Source organism: Asterias amurensis, chromosome 8 (genome assembly GCF_032118995.1).
Source record: "Asterias amurensis chromosome 8, ASM3211899v1".
NCBI lineage: Eukaryota > Metazoa > Echinodermata > Asteroidea > Forcipulatida > Asteriidae > Asterias > Asterias amurensis.
The window spans coordinates 4450768-4478331 of NC_092655.1; the positions used below are offsets into that span (position 1 = coordinate 4450768).

The window sequence follows — 27564 nt, forward strand, 5'->3', positions numbered from 1 at the left end:
AACGAAGTGGGATTTAACGGAGGAGGAGTGACTGTTGAGAGATGATGATCTGAGAACAGTTAAATAAATAGCCAGGATGTGGACCTTGGTCACAAGTGAAGTATCTGTTCAGCCGTCAGCGACGTTGATTTTTTAATGGATGTACAGTGTAATTCATGCCCCCTGTTAAGAAAGGACCTACATCAATTACTTTATGAAAGCCCACATTAGGTCATTGTCCGATAACTTGATCATTCAGCCGTTGCTATCCTTGGATTTACCGTAGCTTCGACAATAACAATCATCAGCATCCTACACTGAACAGGTACGTGGGGACAACCCATAAACTAATCACTAGTAGTTCATAGAGACTGCATGTGTATCTTCCAAAGGCTCGTTTTAAATTTACTAAGTTATGATGCTACATTGATTTTCATCACCGCTTTGTACATTCTGCGAGTATGAACAGTAAGATTGGATTGAGTTACATCTGTTGTAGATTACAGTGTGGCTGACTTTTCTTTAGATTGTTATTGGTGTATCATATTGACGCCATTAGATGATGAGTTGGATTGATTGATTTAGAGCCACCGATTTTTCTGTCATCCCTGATGGCTCACACCTGTCCAGTACAGAGTGTGCTTGATATGGATGTACCCGTATTAATGCGGATGTCAACTCTACCAAAGACCACCCAGCGCCGCAAGATACCAGGCAGGCCTGTACGCACACTGGCACGATCAGAGCCATGCATTGAATCTTCAACCTGGATGTCATCGGAGGCAATCCGACCCCCAGTGCTCACTGAAAGAAGAACCAATGGTCAAAACTCTGTCGGGAACTCGGACACCAGATCTGGTCGTTCTGTTCCACCCACAGCGAGCACAGAGGGGCAGATTTTGGCTGTACAGCAGCATCTTATGTGGCTGGAGGAGAGATTGAAGGAATTACAGAAGGTTTCTGACTACAGAGAGTCAGGTAAAGGTGGTTGCACAGAAGAGAAGGCTTCTGGCTCTAACTACTACTGCATTACTCAAGGAGTTGACTCAAACCCCGGCACCTCAAATAACAACTCCCCGGTAGATGGCATTGACTCCACCGCTGCTATGACCATCGGAAAGGAAAATGGAGCTCCTCTTTATAGCAAACAAACCACACAGAAAAAGAGAGTGTCTCAAGGGGTTTGTACTGTGAAAAGCATTCCTCCTATGGTGAGAATCGACTCCCTGGATGCTCCTAATAATGTATCCACCGTCCTGATGGATGATAGATACCAACCATACACAGGTCGTTCTTCAAATCGTGCATTTCAAAATTTGGGTACCAACTCATCCCTGTCCCGGTCACCGTCCCCTAGAGTTCACCTCAGGGGCTTAGATCAGCTGGATGCAACCAGCACACTTTCTGCTTCTACCTCCTCAAATCTATCCCCGCTCTCTCAAGATGAACACATGGCAGTTCGACCTGTAGGATTTGCCCAGAGCATCTCGATCTTTGGACCGGAAGGAGGAAGCATCGGGGAGGACATTTGGGAGTTTGACGGCTGCGATGAGAACGCCCACTCTACCACCACACCCACCCCATCAGGAATGGATTCTCTATGCTCCACGAATGCTACCACACCAAACCAACCACCAGCTGCTTCCCCTTCTGCTTTCCACCTCGGCATGCAAAGCTTGAATGTGGATAGCTGGAGTCTGGACCCAAGTAGTGGTGTGCCACCGAGCCCTGCTTTATCTAATGTAAGCAATTGCATTTTTGAAGGAGATACGACCCAACGACCAGATGGGGATGGGTTTAATCTGAAGAGGCTCAGTTCTCAGACCCCAACAGGAGGCACGCCCTCACCTAGATCCTTAAAGCCAACATTTTCCTTCACTTCCAGTATAATCTCCAAAGCTAAAGCACGCATAGCAGGACGCGCAATCAAAAAAGGTAAACAAATTTAATTATTCTATATCAATTTTCATTCTTGCTATTTTGTTTTTAAAATCAATTGAAAAGGGTTGCCATCATTGACACATGTTGCACTGTTAAGATATTTTGCTGGCATTTCTATTTTTTCACTTTCCTAATGCACTTGTTTTTGCCATCTCACTACTTAGAATTAAATACACATAATGTCAGGTATTTATGTTCATATTTGTAAGGTGATGCCATGTGCTTTGAACCACTTGAACTTGTTTGGAGTCATTTGTAGTTTATACTCAGACCATAGAAAGTGAACTTTTTTATCGACATGTACTGTCTTTATTTGGTTTATAAGAAGACGCAGACACAAATCACACACCCCGTCAAAAAAAACTGATTGTCACTGTGAGAGTACATGTAAGTCATTTGTAACTGCCATAGTGATGTCCGTGCCATTCTAGTTGCTAAATTTACATCAATTTAAACACGCATTATACTTGTAGCTGGATACTGTGATATATTTAAAATGTATGAATTTGTAGATCAACAACACCAGGTATAGGACAGATGGAGTTGGGAGGCAAATGACAAAACAAACGAGAGTAGATTTTTTTAAATGTTTTTTTTATGTACTTATGAACGAGCACTTGAAAAAGACATACATTTTTTAGCAGTCACATGTGTATCAATCATTATACAAACCCATTGCTTGGTCTTTTATTAGCTCATCATCCTTGCCTGCCTAGTCTTTGATGGGGGTGTGCATCCAAGCAGAGCGCCAATAATTCAACAATTACAGTTGCTATGGTAACATTTAGGTACATACATATATGGAGTTCTGTGTGGTATGTGCACACGAGCGTGAGTCGTTTCTCTTTTGAGAACTTCGCTATGGATGAATCATAACATAAAACTTTCATAAATCATAATCGTGCTGTCTGTGTATGCTTGCATTTCATTTAAAAATTTGATAAATGGTTACATTTCTCAGGAAACTACCAGACCAAACCAAGGGAATAAACCCTATTAGTGTTTACAACGAAGGTAGAATAGGCACATTTATTGGGAGGTGACTTGTTCAATCCTGCTTTAGTCAATTCATTAGTTTATTTGTGCAAGAGGTAATTATTTTTGTAATACAAGTATTGGATATAATACCCAACATTGGATGCATAATGAGTGCATTACAGCAGAATATAAGCGGAGGTAAAAACCTGGACTAGTAGCAAAGAGCAACTGTTTGCGTGTAAGGGGTAAAAATAAAAAAACAGAGATGTTCAGAATAAGTTTTGTGTAAAGAAGGCTCTTAGTAGTCTTAAGAAACATTTCAAAAGACAATCCACGTCTAGACTTCATGCCTGATGCTTCACTCTCGATTGGGTTGCCTCCATGCCCCCTAGTCATTGCCTTTGTGCCATTGAAATCCTGCAGTAGAAATTCACAATTTCCTCGTAGGGTGCCCTTTACCAAGGAGAGGATGCCTTGGTACCCATACCCTTTCAAAAAGGAATCATGCATGGCTGAGAACTTACAGACATTTGTTCATCATAAGTGTTCACTCTAGATCATGTGATTCTTCAGAACATCAACATCCAGTTGAGATATCACTCTACTTAACTGGAATGGAAGTCTGCAGGAAATTGAAGGCATAATGTTCTATGTGCATGGCTTAACCTGGGAGCCAGTAAAGTGCATCATGTATGTCATGCCTAAAATGAACAGAGGATTATTATTATTCCATGTACAATTTTTGAAGGGGGCCCTTTTTGGGAAGAGTGGTATTGCTCCTGTTTTTTTTTTTTTATGCTGAAAAAATGCACATAAAAAAATCAACAATAGTGGCCACCATTGAAAGATTGTGATACAGAAATGAATGGTCTACTGAAGGTTAAGCAGCTCTAGGAAATTGGTCCCTGTGGCATTCGATACAAAATGTACAGAGACATAATTAGTTCCACCCTCTTTAGAGTGGCGACTGACATTTCATAAATCCCTAAGTATTAGCAGGAACTCCCTTGCCGATGCTCCATTGAAAATGATACTCAAACTAAATTCCACTGAAATTGTGTCTTAACTGCTGAATGGCTTCAGCTTGTTTCCGATTGAAGGAGAGCGGGTTGATTCCAAATTCACCCGGTCACAGTCTGCTAACGAGGCATGCATGTTATGGCATGGGTCATTCTTGTGGAATTGGCTTTTAATTTGTCTGCGCATTTAAATTAAAAGTTACTCTTAATTTTGAAATGGCTCTGAAATTTTACCTTTTAAAGAAAATTTCCAGCGGAACAATGTATAAGTGCAACTTTTAAGCCATTCACTAAAATCCACTCTGCCTAATTGCATAGTTTATAATATGAGAAGATCTGCCAACTCTCCTTTATTGTGTAGACATTCCCCCCCCCCCCCAATTTTTGAAGTCTCCCTAATTATGGAAACTGTGTCCCTTTTATGTCCCTTTTATGTAGTACTAAATATCTCCGCCAAGACCCTTAAGAAAGGCTCTGTGCTGGGGTCCTAATCACAGTCAATCAATGTATTAAGGCAATCGATAGCTGTAGTAAATAAATAAATGTTGTCATAACTGTCCTCACCCCACAGTGTATGAAACAGCAGTAAAATTATTCAAAGATAATAATTATTAGTAATCAAATTTTTTTGAAGCACCGGTATTGGGCGCTCACTGTGCTTGCTTGCTTTGCAAAACAACCGACATAAATGAACGATGAGTGAAAAGAAATTGACCGTCATGACAACAAAATGTGAAAAGGCCCTCACATAATTTGAAACAATTGGGATGGATTAATTTGGAAATAGATTTTAAAGAACATTATGTGTCCACTCAATTCAATTTGGAAAGAAAAAAGGTTCAAGTGAAAGAGAGAAAACCATGACTGACAAGGTGGCAACCCTTTGGGATTTCCTTGGTCCTGTTTAGAAATACTTGGAATTGGTTAGTGACAAACTTGATGTGTCATGAAATGTAGGCATTAACAACAATCCTGTCTTGTAGCACTGCTTTAAAGGCACTGGACACGTTTGGTAATTAGGCCGTGTCCGAAACGACGACTTCGGCTACAGCTACGTCTAGATCAGTGCGTCTACCAGTGTTGAAGAATAGGCAGATGCGCGCGATCTAGCCGTAGCTGTAGTCGAAGTCGCCGTTTCGGACACGGCCTTACTCAACGTATTTATGGGCATAAAACTTACCTGATAATGAGCAATGGAGAGCTGTTGATAATATAACACATTGTGAGAAACGACTCCCTTTTGAAGTTACATGTACGTAAAAGTGTTTGAGAAAGGGGTAATTTTCAATAAAATGTTTGAATCTGAGAAAGACTTCAGGCCTGAAGTCTTTCTCATGCATCTGAAATCACCCGAATCTGTGCACAAAGGGTGTTTTTCCCCAATTATTTGCTTTAAATTTTGATGATAAATTAAGCACAAATTTGCACAGTTTTGTTATTTTTATATGCATATATGCTGGGATTCACCAAGTGAGAATAGTTTTTTTGACAATTACCAAACATTACCACAGTGCCTTTAATATCAATTGCTATTCCCAGCTCTGATCCAATGCCTTCGTCAATGCTGACTAAAGACATTAAAAGAAATTGTCTAGTTCTGGTAAACCTTTGGCAAACTTGGGTAAATATTTTATGAGAATAAGGTGCTATGTTTAATGAGGCATGGGAATGTCTTGCCAAACGGAGTTGTATGCCTTGAATTCAGACACCTACAAATACAAAATGGGATTTCAAGTGGATTGTATCAGCCTTTTTGATACATCCCTAGCAGGATTTTGGGCTTGAATCTCACCAAGTTGTCATTATCTTTTGGCAAGACTTCAGGTGAACTGCATTTTTGTATACTAATTATTTATTGAAGTTGCAAGATAATAATGGAAGAAATAACACTCTTGTCGCATGAAGTTGTGTGCTTACAGATGCCTGATTTTGAGACCTCGAAATCTAATGCTGAGGTCTCAGAATCAAATTCAAATATTTTAGTGGAAAATTACTTCTTTTTTGAAAGAGCTGTTACTTCAGAGGGAGCCATTTCTCACAAAGTTTTATACTATCAACAGCTCTCCATTGCTTGTTACCAAATAAGTTGTTATGCTAACAAAATTTCAGTAATTACCAATAGTATCCTGTGCCTTTAACATCTCTAGTACATCTCATACTATTTTCCTGGGAATGATGAAGCCTCAGGTGGTCATTAGTTTCAATCACATTATGTTGGTTTACTGTCATGGCATTAATAAGCATCCCAGCACTGTCCTCGACTCTGTTCTTCATTTGTTCAGGTTTGTTTACAGGCAAAAAATTGTTAATGGCATGAAGATTCAACCCCAGCAGAGTCTTTCTCAAAGGCTAAAAGAGGAAGAGTTTTTGTTTCAAACTAGTGGTTCTCGGCATAAGGATGATTAGATGGAAACAAAAAAAATTAACACAAAGAAAGACTTCCATGGTTGATTATTGCTTGTAAACTTAATTAAGGCCACTTTTATATAGCAGGGTGGGAGCCAGAATCTTTAAGATTTGTTTTTACCCATACACCGATGTGTATGAAGCACTGTAAACTTAAAATACAGAGGCAAACCACACCGGTAGGATTCGAGCCCACGCTTTTTACATTGCTATCGAGCAGATGTGTTACCACTAGGACACAGAGCTAGCCCGGTTGCTAGAGGCAGTTAGAATCCTATGTGTGAGCAGCGCGTACCATATGTTTGCATCAGGGATAAAGACAAAAAATATATACACAAATAAGTTATTGTACGTTGTTTTCTTTACTTATTTCCTATCAGCTCCTTGTTTCTGTGGTACGCATCATATAGGGAATCAGTTCAGTAGCAAATCCCAGGGTATATAGGGCGGTGATGCGACAGTGCTGTGCTGTCTGGTCAAATAAATAAAGATTTAGTGAGAGTGAAGAGAGAGTGTGTGTTAAGTACTGTTAAAATAAATGAATATTTACATTATGAGGACCGTTGAGCCGTTGCAGCCATTAGGTATTTAAATAAGCACACACCGCCATGTCTGTCGTGTTTGTTTAGTGACGTGTAAAGATTAACAAACTACACCTTTAGAGACAAAGTAAAATTATCCACCAACCAAACAGTAGAAACTGTATCGCAAACTACTGTTCTGAATCAGTTGAATCAACTCACTAGCTATAAGAATCAGCTATAATCAGTCACAAGTCACTGTGCTGAATCACCTAAAATCAAATCAAATCACTATCATCTAAATTACAAATCACTGGTCTAGATCGGTTAATTCACACAAAAACTTATCTGATTCAAACCGATGCTTTGTGATTCACAAATCATAGTTGTTAATCAGCTTACTCACAAATCACTATTTTGCATCAGCTAAATCAATTACAAATCAATGTTTTTAATCAGTTAGTTCAGTTCACAAATTCTGGATCAGCTAAACAAGCTAGTTTGTCTGTAAATTCATGCCTAAAAGGTGGTGTTTGAAAACAGATTGAAGTCCCTGTGAAGCTGCTCCAGGGCAGACTGGTCCAGAAACCTTGATGACATTAACATAAGGGTAAAGTGTTGCATAAATCACCCCCAGGAAGTATGACATGACATTCATAAATATTAAATCAAAGGGACGAATCTACCCGAGGGAATTGTGAAAGGGAAGTTCTGACAAGATGTTGTAAACTCATGATTTTGTTGTTGTTAGATAGAAGAACTCTGAACTTAGTTTCAAACTGAAGAACTGATGAAGCAGAGCACAAAATCAAGATCATCGTCATGACCGATGTTTTTGGTAAAGATTAAAGAGAAAAAAAGAAAAAAAGAAAAAAAAAAGGAACAAAAAATCATTGTTCAGACATTTGTTCATATTTAAGCCCAAGAATCTTTTCTTCTGATAATCAAAAATCTTCAGAGAAGGAATAATCTTGATCATCAGTACAACCCTGATTGAAGTAGTGATACCTTATATGATGGTAACTGTTGAGTGACTTGGCTTAGCCCAGTTTTCTTTTCATGTTGAAATGACTGCCGAGGATAAAAGGTGTCTGGATTGCGGTGTATAGATCATGTGTCTGCTTTCAGACTGATGAATTTGTCTATCCCTTTTACCGATTTTACATTTGTGCTGGTAACTTTGTCGTGGATATTAATCTTCACATCTGTCGTACATGCCTTTAGCTCTGTTGTGTTTTACTGGGTTAGGGATGATTAATCAAGTCCACAGGCCTAGGATTTGATGTCTGTGCATTTAGGGCAGTATTATGACCAAAGTTCATGAAGCTCCTCCGTCGATGACAAAAGTTCTATGCAAATTAGCTCAAATATTATAACACAGGATATTGTGCTGTAGTGAAAAGGGCTTTTTGAGATGCACTCAAATTTGTAAGTGCTGGCAACTCGTATCACTTATACAAACTTCCTGACTACCTGAGACCTTGTTTCAATTCAGCGTGCTTCAACAAATTATTAAAAAAAATTGGGTCCAGAATGCCCCACAGTTTAGAAAGTCCTAGGGGAGACCCCCAATTTGCAAATGTATGTGCAGCTATGTGCTGTACTAAAACTTGCTTCAGACTCTGTTATTCATACCCATATATTTATGTAAATAGTTTGAATTACTAATTTAAAACAAATTCTGTTTCGATCATACATGACAAATTTGACAGCAAGTTTAGGTGAACATTCGTAAAAAAAAAAAGTGCCCCAGGTTGTAAAATCTTGGCAACATTTCTCATGCCACCACAAATAAAACAAAAAGGATCACTGGACATTGCATTTTTTTTCTCCTCCCACCATAATACAAAGTATCCATCTACTAAACGGTTTTAGGTTTTGGTTTCCTCCAGACATTGATTACCTACCTCAGGAATAATTGATTGTCAGATTTTAATTGTGTTGACTGCACAGTTTGACAGGTTATATCTGAGTAGAGCCACTGAAAGTGATGTTGCGCATTATACATCAATACCCCATGTCTTAATGCATTGGTATTGATGTTTATAAGCGTGAAGAAGGTGACTTAATACATATTGAGTTGACCACAGCACATAACCATAATATCCCTGAATAATTAAGCAGGTGTGTTTTACACGAACGTGATATGGTGATGCATTGGTGGCTGTTTTTTTTTCAACTCAAAGTAATTTACACCTCCGATATTCACTGTCAGTGTATGTGCTACTGATGAAGGGATTAAGGGTTTAATATTCTTTTAGAAGATAACTTTATGAGCTTTTCAAAACAAAACACCACAAATATTTATTTCAAGTAATAGTTGTTGTAGTTTCTAAAGTAAAAGTGTTGTGTCCCCTTTAGTTCATGAAGTGCCAGTAATCTATACCTCTGATATTCACTGTCAGTGTAGGTGCTACTGTTGAAGAGTTTACCGGTACAATTTGGTTGTAATAATCTTTTAGAAGACAAACTTTTGAGAAAAAAAAGAAAAAAAGAAAAAAAAACACAATTAAATTTGTTTCCACTAACAAGTTGCTGTACTTTTCGAAAAATTTATGAGTTTGTGTCTCCTTGTGTTCATGGGGTAGTTGAAAGGTTGAAAACAAATTTTTCCATTCCATTATCTGGTGCTCTCATATTTTTGATAACTACTATACGTGCACTTGACAATCAAAATGGCATGAACAGATATTTTGGTACCTGTTCACTTATTTTAAAAAAATGGATGTACCATGTACCATTAGTATTCAGGTACATGCATTTCCAAAGTGGTATGGATTTGAGAATTTGACATTTCACGGAATCTTATATGCATAGCCAGCCATGAGACCCTTTCACTCAAAGTCTGAGCAAGACTTGCTGATATTTCTTCTTTAAAGCTGCAGTGAGAAAATTTTTTTAATTCAAGTTTGATAAAATGGTGTTTTGCTGACTTGGGCCCAATTTCATGTCACTGCTTTAACTGTGGAATGATGCATTAGAGGGCGCCTTAAGCATACGTAATCCAATAGGAAGTAGCATTATAACATTTGGCCCAGAAATGTGAGGCAGCAATACTTCCTGATTAAAAACATTTTTTTCTCTGATTTGAGTAACCAAATAGTTGGGAAATCACGTTATTTCCAGCTGGGTGAGTGCAATAGAGCTGCTTTGCACAGAAATGTACTTGCCGCCAAACAAACAATTGTTTACTGTTATGGCAGAACTTAACGTATGTAACATCATTACTGGTCAAAATGAAATGTGTGTATTGATTTGTGAGTACTCCCATGCTTTGCTGGTTTGAGACCTGTGTATTTAGCCTATTCTCTTAATGCATAACCCTTATTTTGAAATCCCCCTTCCCTCACAAAAGAAGAACAAACAAAATGATTTTGATAATTAAACAAGTGGAATAACTAAGACATGATCACAGCAAATTGTTATGTAGGATGCTCACAGAACCACCTCAACTCATTCAGAGATTACATGGTGTTACCGCAAACCTTTCCATATCGTATTTCCACCATGCAAAGTTTCAAATCCTACAAATTTAGGCTTTACCAGAATAAGGTTACCAGCTCAAATACCAATGCAGCATATTTGCCTGCTGTCCTGTTTTGTTTGTTTTGCTCAGCAGAGAGTTGTAAGCAACATTTCTCTATAAGCTCTACAAACCATTTTAAAGACACTGGACACTATTGGTAATTGTCAAAGACTAGTCTTCACAGTTGGTGTATCTCAACATATGCATAATATAACAAACCTGTGAAAATTTGAGCTCAATCGGTCGTCGAATTGGCGAGATAATAATGAAAGAAAAAAACACCATTGTCACACGAATTTGTGTGCTTTCTGATGCTTGATTTCGAGACCTCAAATTCTAAACTTGAGGTCTCGAAATCATATACGTGGAAAATTACCTCTTTCTCGAAAACTACATCGCTTCATAGGGAGCCGTTTCTCACAATGTTTTATACCATCCATCTCTCCCATTACTTGTAATCAAGAAAGGTTTTATGATGATAAATATTTTGAGTAATTACCAATAGTGTCCACTGCCTTTAAGGAATTACACATTTAGATACTAGGACGATTTGGATAAAGATGTCTGTACACACCCAAGCCAAACAGTTCACTCCTATTTTGTCAACCATACCTCTAAAAGGCTAATGAAATTGAGCCCAGGTAATTTTCAAGTGCAATAAATTCACTGTAGACTCGAGTGAGTGTAAATGAAAAAGAGAAACTCTTGAGGATTGATAATGAACGCCATATGGCAGTCAAGTCAACTCTTTCATCGTCTTCAGTAAGCTTCCTCGGAAGATGTAAAAGTACCTCTTAATACCTGGTTAACGCTTCTCAGCCTTCCTCATTTACTTGTAGGTGAGAGAAATGTGTTAATAACATTTCTTTGTACATTCTTGTATTGCCAAGGTTGTCATCGAACTGTAAAATTATAACCACACCGAGCATTATATGGGACAAGACAAGCACTACTCTGTAAATCGGATTAAAGTTCCTCTTGGCCTGTCTGAAAAGATGACTGTGGTTTACCTTAAAAAGGGTCTGCATTTAAGAAGTTTGAGAATGAAGCGATGCCCTTGACACATTAGTAAAGGGGTTCAAGGGTAAATCCAGCCTGATACCCAGATATAAATAAGACCCTTTTTTTTCTTTTTTCTTTTTTTTTAATATTTTTTCTTTTCTTTTTTAAAAATATTTTTTTATATAAGAATTTTCTCAAAACCTCCTTGAGCCTTAAAATTTTCTTAAAAGATGTAAGGCAATCACATTATTGTGATACAAAAAATATTCCTACAAACCTGTAGTTTTTATATTTGTGGTGATACACAGGTCTGTAAACCTCCTGAATGGACCCTTCCCATGAAATATGCTAATCACATTCACGCATGCGTACAGAACACGCCTTAGAGTTGTGCACTAAGCAGACGCGCAATCACGTCTGCGTCACGCACCCATTCGCCGTGTACAAAACAGCGCGATGTTGCCTCATTTTGCCAACCAAAACGTTAGTGCGCACACGCTAAGTGCAATTTACATATTTCATGGGAAGAGTCTATTGTAACATCTTAGAGGTTGCAAGTCTAGAATAAGGGTGACCCAGACCAACAAGCCATTTTATCAGGACTTTTTCACATTCATGCAATCGCATTCTGGAAAAATTAGGTATTTCATTCACTGATGAAATGCAGTGACTATGTTCAGACCTATATGATTTGTTTTTGAAAGAGCAAAGGCACCAAGGCATTTTTGCCTTGGTAAAGGGCACCCTATGAGGAAGTTGTAAATTTCTACAATCGCCTTTGTTGCCTCCGTGAAGTATAAGGCCTGTATGTTGCTTCGTATTAACCCTTTAGAGTGCAGACATAATCTTTTTCATAAATAATATAACCAGCTTCAGGGGCTGACTATTACTTAGAAGCCGATTAAATTTTAATAATTGCTCAGTCAAAAGTGAACCCTAGTCTGACATTCCTCAGATCAAAGACAGCAGTTGAATGCGTAACAGTTTTCATTAGCTGAAAAGCAGGGCCGGCACCCAAAACATGCCGGAAGCCATGAATGTAGCAGAACTATCTTTAATGGGTAAATATGTTGGCTTCGGTGCTGTGATCCATAGCTAATTTTATGGCAACATTTTGGATCTGACTTCTTCCACCTTAATTGTTATGTATACCATGTGTGATGTTCCTACTGTAATGATCCTGGCCTACTTTTGTCATGCAGTGGCTCATTATGTCCTAGTGGGACCAAATATGAGAAAACCATAACGTTGAGAAAAAAAGGCTTCTCTTTAAAGGGTTTCGATACCTTTTGTAGATCCTGTTTTTGGTCATGACATGAATCTCTACTCACAGTGAATGAAGATGTATGTGATAGGCCTGGGCGAATTATTCAAATATCCGGTTAATGGCGAATAGGTTTTCCTATCCGTAACCGCGAATGCCTTTTTTTCTTAACCGGATATCCGCATAGGGCGCGAATAGCAATTTATAAACCAGATACTTCTGTAATTACAACCAAGTAACCGGATATTCTTTAATATCCGAATATCCGCGGATGTCGGGCGACAACTGATAGGAATGTTTTGTCTGAATTCTTATGAAACTTCTATTAAGACAGCATTAAACAGCATAAATTAAGTATTTAACTATGCTCACCTCCGTGAAGAGTTAAAACAATGACATTTCTGACGTAATTTGTTCAAAGATTACGAAAGTTTTCCTTCACGTAGAGTCAATCACGATCAAAAGAAAAAGTAAATTGCCATCTTTAAATTAGATCCGGTTATTTTTATGAATGAACCGTGTGACACTGTCTAAAACTAATACCAATCCGCCCATAAGATCTCATTCACAAACGAACAGCGCCCTCTTTTTTATTTATTTTTTAAAAGCGCCCTCTAGCGGCGAAAAAACTATTTGAATATCCGGTTACTTTCGGATAGTTGGCCAGCGGTATCCGAATACCAAAATTTCACTATTCGCCCAGCACTAGTATGTAATGTCATTTACCTGTAGAAGTTTCAGCTTCTTTAGTAGTCAAGTTTTTTAGAAGAAAAAAAAGAGTGAAAATCACAGAGCAATGTTTTCAGGAGAGATGCTTAAATCTGTTGTACATAAGCTAAAATAGTTTTTCATCTCACTGGGTTGAAAATTATTGTTACTCATTCCTAAAAAACTACAGCACCTCAACAAGTAATATTGTAAGGGAAGCTTTCTACCATTATAGTCTTTATACTATGTAAGTTTAATGTAAAATCGTGGATGTTTGTGTTTTGTGTCATATAAAAAGAACCCAAACCCTTTACAGGTTTTGCCCAAAGAAGAAGAGAGAAAAGGGCTCCCATCGATCTCTGTAGCTGACATTTCCAACCATGAATGCAGACCCCAAGTTATCAGAATCATCCTGTCACTTTGATCAATGTACTTGAAACACTATGCAATTCACTGGGGAGGATTAACCACAGATCCAATTATTACAGGCACGGTGATCTAGTCTCAGTAGACAAACCTGTCTGCTGCCCTCTTCAGTCATCAAATTGAAAGAATGGTACACTCAGCTGTCACCAGCTGCTTCCATACAAAGAATGTGTTAAATATGCGAATTGAACAATTCATGACTGCAGATTACGTGTATGATATGATAGATTCTCGTCAGTGAGGATTTATGAGGACATCCACACTGCAATAATATAGTACAGTCGATCTCCTGGAATCAGTTTTTACTGTTCCAACTTGTTTTGTTATTTATGCGTGATTTGAATCCGGCCAAAAAAACACGCTGTTAATAAATTGCAGCTGAGTCAGAGGTGCAATTATATCAGGTGTGAGACTAATTATGCAACAAAGCATTTGGCTGATATGGATCTGAATTATGACTGGCATCCCATTGATGTCTGTTTTACGTTTTTCATTTTGTTGCAAAGAAGTATAAAATACTAGTTTGTCTTACATCACAAATTTATGTCCAAGAGTAAAGATTGTTTCAGCCAGGGGATAGGATCTTTTTCATGGTTTTTCTTTTACAAGGGACCTTGGACAGTATAACAATTGTTGACCTTTTACACGTGGTACATTTAGTAAAATCTTACAACCTTATTACAATTTAACAAGGGACCCTTGCTAAATGTCGCTCCTGCTGAAAGGGGCTTTATAATTGAAGCAAGGTTTGGGTTAGCACGAGTATTGCTGGGTGTAATACAAGGTTCTGTATTTACCTATAGCAACTACAGGAGTGTGGCATTAACTGTGTAAAAAGCAGAGAACAGTGAAGCCACAGCCAACCCTATGACATTTGCCCAGGTTCCCACTTGTCATTTAGACATACACGTTTTGCAGAATCTTTTAGGTTAAAGCAGACTTCTAGTCTCTGTCCTCAAGTGATGTTTTTTTAGGCTGGCGTCAGCAAATTACATCTGGACAATTTGAGTCCATTAGGATGGCTGTTTGTTGTATGATTTACTTTTCAACCTCAAGTCAAAGTTATAATTTTATCTAGTAGTGGTCATTGACAGCCCTATTTCACATTACATTCAGAAATTGTCCATGAAAAAACGTATATTAACTTCCAAATAGTAAGAGCAAATCTTTAGTACAGTTCTTGATATCATATTATTCAGTGCTGAATTTTTCAGATGAATTATTCATTCATTCTATTGTTTGGCTACTCTAAATCAAACAAATTGTTTTCTAAACCTTCATATTTGTGAAGTGTACACTGTTTTTCGTAGGCAAAATACCAGATCAAAATAAGCATATTATGAATATATACATGCAATCAAAATCCTTGAAGAAAAAAAGAAGAAAAATAACCCAACCAAAAACAACCAAAAAAATTACCCAAAACAACCAAAAAATAACAGAATTTTTTTCCAACTCAAATGGAATCATGCAATTGTATTCAGTTTTCATATAGAGTTTATGGAAATATATTTAAGTAATTGCATAAAAAACAAAAAAACAAAACAAACAATGACTAAATACCTTAGAAATGTGGTGTCCGATCACCATAGAATCACTCAGGGAAATCAAGTAATTTGAGTTGCATTTGATCTCCAGAGATGCTGTCCGATAATAGCTCTTGCCCAACTCCAAATCATCTCTGTGTGTGGGCGCCTTCATTAATAATTTCTGGTGCTGCTTGAATGTTTTTAAATGTGATTTCAAGCTTTTAATTTTGAGAAGCACATATAAAACTTATGTACATTTTTAGATAGCCCATCAGTGCTGGGGAAAATGAAGGGGGTTGCAAAGACACCAATTATGCTGCCAGCTTTATCATTCCTGAAGTAGTTGTAAGTAGGATTTAAATCTTTGCTTGGTCGGAGCCGGCTTGTAATTAGGTGAGGTTTGCGTTATCACTATGTGTAAATCTCTTTTGAGTAATGTTGGTTCAACCGGTGTTTGACAACTCTTTGTTTTGATCAGTATGCTCTGACTGTCTTCAAGAGAAAGTAGTTTTTCTTAGAATCTCATTTCTTTAATGTCTCTTTTGTTTAAGTGTGGAAGATCACAATGGAGCTTGTAAAGTCTGTGAAAAACTTTGAAATTTGTATTTTGATTTACCACCCTGCTTTATTACTTTAGTTTGTACAACTTTACTTTTTATTTTTGTTGGATATGATTAACTAATTCCGTTATGAAACATTTAACATTTTGTATTGAATCTGGTGGATTTGTGTAAACTTGAATTTAATACAAATTTTTTTCACATAGTATCTCAACAATCATAAAATAACAAACCTGTGAAAATTTGAGCTCAATCGGTCATCGAAGTTGCGAGATAATAATGAAAGAAGAAAAAATACTCTTATCTCACGAAGTTGTGTGCTTCCAGATGCTTGATTTCGAGCTCTCATAATTCTAAATCTGAGGTTTCGAAATCAAAATCGTGGAAAATTACTCTCACAATGTTTTATACTACCAACCTCTTCCCATTACTCGTTGCCAAGTAGGGTTTTATGCTTCAAATTATTTTGAGAAATTACCAATAGTGTCCACTGCCTTTAAACCTGTTTTTTTTTATCTGCGCAAAACCCCTCAAAACAACAACAACAATGAAAACACCCTCTCATGTCTGCACATGGAGTTTTGATTTTCAAGCCTATTTGAAAAATGGAGCAGATTAACCACTTGGAAGGCTGAGATGCTCAGATTTTGTCGAGTTGTGAGGTCAACAGAATGATTGATCATATAGAAGAAGAGCTAGAAAGCCTTCACCCCAATGACCTTTATGGAGAAACTGATCAAACCGGCTTATTGCTGTAAGACAAATGCCCTTAAAAAAGGGAAGCAGGCGAACGAGCAAACACAACCGCAAATGGTCTAACGAGGCAACATGTCCAAGGCCTAGAGTGTTAAACGCAAAAATATGCAACCGCCTGTCTGGTTTGTGTACATGAATTCCAGGGAACATGTTTGTGCAAAATTGAACATGGCAAAATTGGCTCGCTCCTTGCACACGCATGCACTTCGTTGTTTATTAGCTGAGTTGAAAGCACCAGATCAGACAATCTGGGCCTAATCTGGGCTCTTCCCTACTGCCGCACTCTGCGCTTGCAATCACCTTTCTCTCAAGTTGTGAATTTCTGTGCTAGCTATGTTATCGAAGACCGCCTAGTGATGTGGAGTAAAAACAAGTGCAAACAAAAAAATTCCCTGCTCACCCGAGAAATACGCTTGATGTTAGCAAAGAACTACCAGCTTCCATAAACGCCAACTCCTTGCTTCTGGTAAGCAGAGCCATACATGGGCTCTGACAATCTGGATGCGAGTTAATCTCAAACCATGCTTGATAACTCCAACGACCTCGTTGAAGTTACTGTCTTACAATTACCCGTATAACTTTTCACTAAGGCAGGAAGGAGACATCTAAGATTACAGTCTTCTCATTACTCTGGTCTAAGCCGATTTTAATTTGTTAATCACCATTGGCCTTCATTCTGTATAGCGATTTTAACTTAGGCTAATGAGGGACAAACAGGTAGCCCATTGCCATGGGCAATTTACCTATTTTGTTTAATAAGTAGCATTGCGTTTCATTTGTGGCGTTTAGTCTTTTCGAAGCCATGGCTGTTGCTGACTCCGGCTTAGGCTCCATAAATTATTTTTTTTAAACATGCGGTTTCAAAAGGGTTGACGGAGCCTGGAGCCAAATCCGTGGTTTCACAAACGCCCAATATGTCAGCTCAGTTAAGTACAGTTATCATAAATCAATAGCATATTTGACCTTCTAGATCATTTGTAAGATCGGTCCCAATACTTGACTGAGGCAGTGAGACAATTACCTACTCGTAATGATGAATTGATTAGGCGCCCTTTGAAAGGTTCCATTTAAAATTTACACTTTCCAAGAGGTACCCTTCCCCTTTACATCAGAATAGTGTCTTTGCCTTATGGTTCAAACGTGGATCTTAGATCCTTTTAAAAAATTCTACTTAATGTTTCACAGAGCTTGGATGCTGTTAGTTGCTTTGGGAAATAAGTCATCATTGACTTGTAGGTCATGTCCAATTTGATGACTCTGGTAGTGGCTAGGGCCAGATGAGCTGCATAGTCACGTTCTTTATTTCATTGCAACCATACACCCTGTAGGGCAGGGTTCTTCCCATTCACAAGCTAGCATATAAGATATATTTAAATTTCGTGCCCAGAAATACACTTTTCACCCGATACACCAAAAAATTCCTTTAATTGTTTTTCATTACTAATTTCACAAAAATCGTCGTGGTAATACCATTTATAATGCTACAAAGTGCATGAGGCCATGATGAACACCTGACACACAACATCCTGAAGACCTCTTTTCATTTCAGCATCCTTGCATTTCAAAAATTTTGTTCCAGAATGCCCCACACTTTTGATAAATCCTGGGGAGTCCCTGTAGGATCCCCCCCTTTCATCTGTTTACTGGTTTAGCTTGACACATTTTAAAAACCATTAGCGTTTGAAGTACCGTGGTTTTAGGCAAGTTATAAACCTTATCTCTGAAGGTATCGTTATGACATACTTGGGAAGTACTTTATAAGATTGTTTCATAGCGTCAAGAAAGCTTTGGTATAGCAAAGGTCAGCTCATCTACACATGAGACATCAACGTATACGCAGAAATCTTTTTACTTTGTGGAAATAAGGATCATAATAAATAAACAACACATCACTGTAATAACTGGCCTAGGAGATGATATATGCTAGCAGTCAGGCGGGCGTTTAGGCAAGGCAGACAGGCTGACTTAACCCGAGCCCACTCATGCATATGACGGCTCGGTGTGGCTTCTTTAATCATCACTGTACGATAGCAACAAATTAAGTCCCCGGTACTGGAGAAATCCTTCCATAGGTGGTTGACACACTGAGATGCTGATGTGTGTGCTGGCATAACGGATAATGTTCAATATTACTTAATAGCATCACATGTATCACATCACCAACGACTCTTACGATTTTCATCACGGTGTACCTTCCTCCATGGGTATACCCTATATCCATTGGTCTCAAAGCCAATGAACTTGAATCTGTGATCTTAACACTCGAGCACCATTTTTGTCATACAACCTGACTTCTGTCTACTGGAACCTCATGAATTTAATAACAAAGAATCCACACTGTGAAGGAAGCGGGAATTCTGCCGGTGAATGTGTCATCGATTTGTGACAAGCGTTCGCTGAGACTTGGTTAGATTGCTTTACAATTATGCAAAAAAGTGGTGAGTTGTGTTTGGAGATTTATTGTTTCAGTCAGTTCATCAACATGCTCATAATTCATTGTGTTCAACTCAGTACGTTGTTTGTTTTTGTTTTTGTTACGTGAATGATGATTACACTCAGTTTGTAAACAGTGTGTGTGTGTGTGAATGATTTGTGTACAGTATTGCCTTTCATCTTAATTTTAATTATCAGGTGAAACAGTGACAATAAGGCATCATATTTTTCCAACATTAGTCTGGTTTTAGATTTGTTTAGTGCCCTCATAATTTTTTTTTATAGAAACATACTGATTAAATAGCCTGAAAGTCTATCAAAGTCTACCCCGTGTATCGCTGTAGGTCAGCAATTGTATTTGATAAAATACTCCTACTTTTTGTCACTGACCAAATATCGTGCCAGAACATCAGATAACTTTCAGAAAAATGGTTTGATTTTGTGTTATTGCGTTTATACTTCAAAAATTCATTTTCAAATGGTTCACTGAAAGACCTGTCCAAAGCATGAATCCGTGAACAAATGCATAGTGTAAGATAAAACTTTTTTTGACTGTAATTTCATCCTCTGAGTTTTATGATACATAGAGATATAATTCAGATATATTGCAGCGCTAGCAATAAGTATGTTTCATTTATGATGAGCAGGGTTGAACACGTCCTTGCAGTTCCTGTAACTGTACTTGAGCTCATTCTCAGAGTGTAACTTATCTTGGATTCGTACTTTGAGTGGTACGTGTACATTTTTGGATTGTACTCCAAGTATTACGCACACTCGGAATTGTACGTGCACATAACAATTTTTGATTGAATACTATTGTATGTGAGCAGAGTTGTTAAATAAATCTTGTACCGTATTTTACAATTATTATCATAATTATACTCAATCACCCACTTTCGTAAAAACTTGGGCTTGTTAATGTGCAAAAAAGAAAGCTGTGAAATTTGGAAAAGCTTTGTAAAAGTTGTGTCATACAGAGATTTTTCTTGATTTTCTATGTCACTAAGAACTCATCAACCATTTCTATATATAGCACTTCAGTTTCTCTTGATAAACTTGTTCAACCAATAATCTATTCATAAATGTTGAGACATATCTTGCTCTTGAAAGACCAATGTATTTTATAACACCCCTTACAAGTATTCTGCCTGCTCATTGGTTTAGAGCGCGTCACATGACATGTCTTAGTTTTGCTAGACGACGGCCGTGTGATAGTGCGTCGGTTTGCCATGCGCTAGTCCGAAGACTAGCACACGGTGTGCAGTACCCAGACGTCCGTTGCGTGTACGAGGATGATAAATTAATAGTCTGTAACCATTTCGGATTGCACGACACTACATGCAGCACAGTAAAACTGTTTGCAATCTGTATTCGCGTCGTTCGTGGATTGTAGCATTCAAGTCTGTAACTTAGTAATAATAGTACAGTATTTAGAAATGTTTGGGGAGTTATAAAACAAATATTGACTGCTTTTACTCGTGCAATGGTTAAAAACTATGACTCCCTCGGTGATCCCTGTAGCGTTCTATTTTAGAAAATATAACGCTCCGGGATCACCTCGGGAGTCATAGTTTTAACCATAGCACTCGAAGCAGTCAATATTTGTATAATATACACCTGTTGCAACCAATGTACTATACCCGAGCATTGGCAGACATACAATGTATACATCTTGACACTATACTTTTATGTCATAAAACAAAATGAGTTATGTTGCTCATGGTATATGGTTAAAACTATGACTCCCTAGCTGATCACCATAGAGATCAAGCCCAGCGACGTTTGCATACATCACTATGACAAGATGTTTCATTCATCTTGTCAACTAGATACCAGGGACCAATGAAATGGACATTCTCAAGTATATCTTTCTCTGACCTTTGACCCCCCCCCCCCCCCCACTCAAGGAAAACTTGGGGGGGGGGGGACACCAGAAAAAAACAAGATGAATAAGAAGACAAATAAAATAAAATAATAATAGCATCAACACAGCATCAACAACAATATTAAGAACAAATCAAACAAGCAATATTTGCTTTACCCTCAAGACCTTCATTAAGATAATTATGATCTTCAAACCCACCGCTGTCCTTGCATGATCCTCAAATAAGTTAAAGGCAACGGTAAAAGGTTTAATTTCATGATGACTTTAAGTCATCATGAAATTAATCCTAGACAGTTACATCGAGACAATTATGTTTTGTCTGAATAGATCCGATCATGTTAATTCTTATTAACGTAATCAGTCAGAAACCAATTGGCTTTGTGTCTTGTTTAAACGTGGATCTCCAATTAGTCCTGTGTCATTTGCTAGGCTCTGTTACGTAGAATTGTTACAGACTCAATCCATTGACTCCAATTAAACAATGCCTTCAGTAGTACTTGTCTGTCTTGTGCTGTGCCTGCTCTCTAGGTTTACTGGACTAGTTTAATTTGACGCGTGTTGTGGCCGAGTGGTCTAGTACATTTGACCCAAGCTCTGGTGTTATCAGCAGCATGTTCGAATCCTGTATGCAAGGCACTTAACCATGATTGATCCATAAAAAGTAAAAGAGGTTACCCCTGTTTCAGCCCCATGGTAGGTGGCAATGTGCTCCTGTTGGCAGTTGATTTGGGTCGAAAGTGTAGCCCTGTTCATGGTGTAAGACAGTGTTTCAATCAGGGCATTTGGTCAGAATATATTTTGGCCCTATTAAAACACTGCATGTAGGTCTAATTGTTGTTTGTCTGTTGTGTTGATTTACAAGCAAGGTGTTAAATCGGGAGTTGTACTTTTTAAAGTCTTTGCCATACTGTGTAAGTGAATTAAGTCCGTCCTGAAATTTCCAAAGTGCTATTTGGTGCATTTGGATGACCGTGATTACATAAATTAACCCATAAGCCAAAACATAGCTTGAAGTGGATCATCTATTGACGTAAAGGTCAGCCCCATGTGATTAGTCTGTTGATCTATGAGAAGATCTGTTTAATAATTCACGATTCAATCAAGACAGTGTACAGCACATTAGGGCATCACCTACCCCTTTATACAGGAGGAGATAACCATGGATTATACATCATGTCATCAAAGTGAAATCTAGTGAAGTTGCGTTTTAAGGAAGAGGTTTGCAACCCAAGTTGACTGTAGTTTTATAACTGAAGTAACTTTGAAAGCACCTGGTACGGAGTGCTTGATAGGACTGACATCAGCAATTGAGCTTCATAGTTCAGTAATATCCAGCCACTAAATTGTGCAGCCTGAGGTGTTTTGTTTACAGGTGTTTTTAGTGTGCCAAGATCTGGCTAAACTGAAACTGTATAGTCTGCAAGCTTCAAGATTGAAACAGCACACCAACTTGACACAGTGCTCTACAAAGCACCACGCAAGAGACAGTTTTTGTAAAAATGCCATCGTTTGCCTGAAGATCATTATAAGTTAGTTGTGTTGTTTGCACTGCACAAAATTGTTTAACAACCCAAAGTACGGATTTAACTATTTGTGCATAGTTTGACGGAAGCTCCAGCACATTCATGGTGTTTGTTTTTGTATCATTGGCATTCATTGATCATATCATATCATACCATATCTTCAGGGCCAAATTTCATAGTGCTTCTTTTCTACTCCATGTTTACAGTATTAAGCATATTTTCGTGCCCATTGTAGGAGGAAAATTTGCTAAGGTCTAAGCTTGTTTCACAGGTTAGCAAAAAAACTAGGCAGCCATTTTGCACGTTCACCATGGATTTGCATTTTGAGGTTATTTATTTTCATGCGCAGTAAGCACCGGAAGGTTAGCTTGCCTTTTTGTGTACGCTTAGCATCGCTTTGAATGGAAATCGCATTGTAAGCACAAAATCGGCAGTTGAGCAGCTCTTTGAAATTAGGCAAGAAGAATAGTAGCAGACAAGATGAGATCACTTGGGTTACAAGTTTTATGGAACTGAGACAAGTGTAAGCTCCAATAAAATACAGGGGAATGGCAGCAACGCTGTAACTTTTGTTTAAAACATAATGATAATTAAAATAATAATACTATTGTTTATATTAACACTAACTGAATCCTGCATTCAGCTAACCGCATCGATTTTGTTATTAATTATCCCTACTCATCAGCAAATTAACAAAACTCCCACCCTTTTTTCTAACACCACATTCTGTTACCACCCTTCCAACTCTCTCAGATCATCGTCTGCAAGAGGTGGGTAATCGCATAGCCACGACTGGACCTCAGAGTTTGTCTTCAAATGACCCAGGTGTGCTTTTTTACTTGGGCTCTCAGAAAGTTTACTTGCGTGTGTGCTCGTCGTAGTTTTACAAAACTAAAAAAGTCAAGAATATTAGCCGGACTCCGTGGTTTTAGTCACTTTAGAAACACAGTCATCAGTGAATCCTGTCAGAATGTTGAAAAATTATGGCAACTGGTTTAGTTAAAGCTTATAAGAAAATGATCATCATTAAGCACTTCACTATCATTTGTTTTTTTGACTCTATGATGCGTCACTGCATATTAACAGGAAAACCTGCACTGCATGTGGACATAATAAAATCACTTTATCATGCATGTACATTTGACACTTCATGCAATACATGATGATTTCAAACCATTTTTATTTGCTTTCATACGGGTTTGATGGAAGTCCCTCAAGTATGAATGAAGTGCCTCAAGTTTGTCACCAAGGACTTGTGATAATAGTTGGACCGGTCGGTTAAATGAATGACTTAGGGGGAGGGGGTAGTGGGGGAGGGACAGAGACCTTGGTTGATTCCCTCCCAAGATACAAGAACACCCCTTTTCAAAGTAGGACTTCCGTGAAAAGTCAACATAAAAAGCGGCAGTTGCACATGACGCACACATACACACACACGCATGTGCACTCGTTCTGAGACCCATAATTGGAAATCGAAGATGGCATACAACGAGTGACAAAAGCCAATTGACTCAATTGGAAAAAGGTCGTCCCTCTATGCAAATAAACTCTTTCTCACGTTTCATGAAATTACCTGCTGACAATTTCCTGAAAATGTTGATTTTATTGTCGAAAATAAATGTTATTCTGGAAAAAAACAAAAGAAAAAAACAAAAGCAAAAAAAACTTCACTAATTCTAACACTAATTTTGTTTCTTTTAACCCAATAGTTTTATCTAATCCACTGGTTATCAGTTTATAACCACCACTTAATCCAGGTTAATACTTTACAACCATTACCCTTAAACCACTCAAAAGTCTGCCATCTCTGAAGCCCATTATTACTTCTGCATGACGTCTCGTGACATAGACTACAGAGCGAATAGAGAGCTTTTCCGACTTTGTTGTTATTTTTTAGTACAGACATCTGATATCTGAGTAATCGTCTTTCTTATCCCTTTTTCCCTCAACAGTTGTTTTGATATTATTTCTGTTTACTTCTAATTCTTTGCTTTGCACAGAGTAGAAAAGAAGCTTTTTCCCGTATTTGGAGATACTTTTGTATGTGTAGTGCGTAGAGGGGGGTTGGGATTAAATCTGAAATGGTTATCTTGCAGAAATCTTGGCCCAGTTTGCTGAGGGCATGCCAGTTTATCACTCAAAGAAAATAATGCATGTTTCGTATCTCTTTTTCCACCAACCATGCAAAATTGGATCTGGATTTTAGAAAAAAAAACAGACAAAATCACAACCTCGGTCTGTTTCTTGCTTTAAAAATTAAAATAGCCTTTATTCACGATTGCTGTTATCCTGATATTTCCTTTCATTATTTTACTAATTAAAGCCTGCTTAACAATTTCACCCACCACTTTGCTTAACCTTCACCATGTCTTGTTTTCACATCACATTTTCTTCTCAATTTTGCACCATTTCTTTCATTTTCTTGATGTTGTGTATACATGTCAGTAATCATTGATTATTTTGATAACATTTTTGTTTGTGCACATATTTTTGACTGTGCGTCACATTTTTTATTTGTGAAAAGCATGTTGGTTGAAAGAATTCCATCATTTGTTTTCTTTAAAGATTATCTCTCAAGAAATAGTAGATAGAAATTGTGCAATTAGCCAAATGGCATTTCCTTTGCTGCGTGCTGTTAAGGAGAGTTTATAAACCAAGTAAATAAATACACAGTCGGCCTTGTTGCAAATGACATGTGCACACCCCTTGACGTAGTCCATCTTAATGACAGATTAGCGAGCTCTATTCCTAATGAGAGAATGATTACAAAAGATATGCTGATTGTTTGTGTTTTGTGGAAATAAAAGGTACTTCAATCAGCGGAGTTCTATTGTACTATGGTCAGTTCTTAATGATGTCCGTACACTATATTAAGGACACATGCAAATGCAAGCTGTTGTATAATTAGTGGAGAGACAAGATAAGAAACGAGTGGTCTGTGTTGCTTAAATATAACAGGACAGAGAAGGACTATTAGACTATCTGGACTACTAAAAAGTATATTCTTTTATTTCTGTGCTGAATAGCATACTTCTTTCCGTTAGAAAATTGTGTTGCAACTTTTTAAACAGGCTTTATTTTTTAGAAAACTATTATTTATAACATGTTGCAGTTTGTGGAAATGCCTGTTGCATTTGATCAAATTTAGTATTTGACTAAGCTGCATGTGTTCAGGACTTTTGGAGAAAGAGTGATGATAGCAGAATAGCTCTCACGAGAGACTGAGTGTAACTTGAGTAAATGTAGAAATTATAAATGAATTTAAAACTGTGCTAGTGGCTGCTTTTTAAATTTCAATCTGAAAGGCAACATCTCGTAATAACTCCAACGCAAAGTACAAAGACTATCCAACGTGAGCATCACTGCACTATGAAGGTGCTATTGGAATTTATCTTGACTTATGCAAGTGCATCTGACCAATTGGAGTATTTATATAACAGCGAACATCTTCGGAGAGTTTCTCATTTAAAAACTTGCTAGTGGCTGCTTTTTAAATTTCAATCTGAAAGGCAAGATCTTTTAATAACTCCACTGCAAAGTACACAGACTATCCAAGCGTGTACATCACTGCACTATGAAGGTGCTATTGGAATTTATCTTGACTTATGCAAGTGCATCTGACCAAGTGGAGTTATTATATAACAGCGAACATCTTCGGAGAGTTTCTCAGTAAAAAATATAAATGAGAACACTAGAAAACATTTTGCCATCACCCTTGATTTATTTGGATTTCTAAAAAACAGTGAGGACTGTTTGTTTTTATGAGGGTGTCTGTACTCTGTACTGTTCAGTTTCTTTAGAGTTGAAGGTTCCACGAGAAATTTAGAAAGCTGTTTTTAAAACATGACACCAAAAGTGTGTGTACCTTAAGTTAACCGTCAAATAAGTGCATTTGAGAGTAATCTTTTTACCCTTTTGGTGTATCCACTTCCTTAACTGTGACCTTTTTGTGACTCAAGACATTTAAACCTAAGCGGAAAAAGTGTGTGTGGGTGTAACACTACATAAGATGAACTTTGATTGTTTAAAGAGTTCAAAGCAGCAAATTTTGCAACAAGTGTATAAAGAGCTGTTTTACCAGTGTTCAATTCTTTTGACGAACCTAAGCAAACAGAAAGCAATGCATTGTAAGCCCTGTTAAACTAAAAGCATGTAAATAAACTATTTAGAAAGACACAGCCTTAAGCAAATTTGATAGAGCTGATCGAGCAGACAAATCTGCTAAGCAACAATGAGCAGAATACCAGTTACAAATGTGACCCTGTATTTTAGCTGATAACCTTAGTCTGGACGTATAATTTTGTTGTGCTTAGCTACTTGTTGTTCTTCAGCTGCTCAATGATATGGGGCCTTGGTACAACGTTTAAAGCTACTACTTCTGTCAAAAGTTAACATGTTTTCATACCACAAAATACATTGAGTCAAAGTACACTGTGTGAATGGCTTGAGTAGCCCTTTTTGTTTGCAATACCTAATTGGCTTGAAAAATTGTCACCTCCATATGCTGTTTCTATATTTAAATGTTCATATTATAATATTAGGTTGCAAAAGGATAGGTAAGTATTTATTTCAATTTTTCCAAACTCATAGCCTTTACCCTTTTACCTTAACAATTGTCAGCAGCCCATACATGTAAGTCAAAATTTGTTCAGCAAAAAAAACACTATTTAGAGTTTTAATTTTTAAACTTTTATGAGGATTTTCTTGGGTGATTACAATAGATACAATGCATTGCAATGGTAAAGTATTAACAACTGAGGGTCACAAGCATCATATATAGCTTAAGTAGGATGTGAACCAAAATATCCGTGACTAAGCCATTCAGGGTCAGAAATGCCACTAAGTAGAGACAATTTGTATAAATAAATTAAGGTGAATTAGATTTTAGTATTGTCCAGTACAATGACTACTAGCTTAACAAAAAGTCACAAGTTGCTATGTCAAATGATAAGGGGCAAGTTTGTGCGTTTGGGTAAGACCCAGTGAATACCCATACAACATTCTACATGTAAATGGATGTATTCTGTGTCAGGATTTTCTCATCTGGAGGTTGCTGTAAAGCTTGTCCCAACATATATAACAACTGTTGATATAGTCTGAGGTATTCA

The 27564-nt window shown here is 37.6% G+C and overlaps 1 protein-coding gene across 2 annotated transcripts in view; it reads left to right on the plus strand.

The window, feature by feature from the left end:
- The first annotated feature begins 590 nt into the window (after positions 1-590).
- Positions 591-27564, plus strand: part of LOC139941155 (uncharacterized) — a 168808-nt gene continuing 141834 nt past the window's right edge. For both annotated transcript variants that reach the window (XM_071937608.1, XM_071937609.1), the window contains exon 1: positions 591-1914. In XM_071937608.1, the coding sequence (XP_071793709.1) occupies positions 591-1914 (1324 nt within the window). The remainder of the gene's footprint in view (positions 1915-27564) is intronic.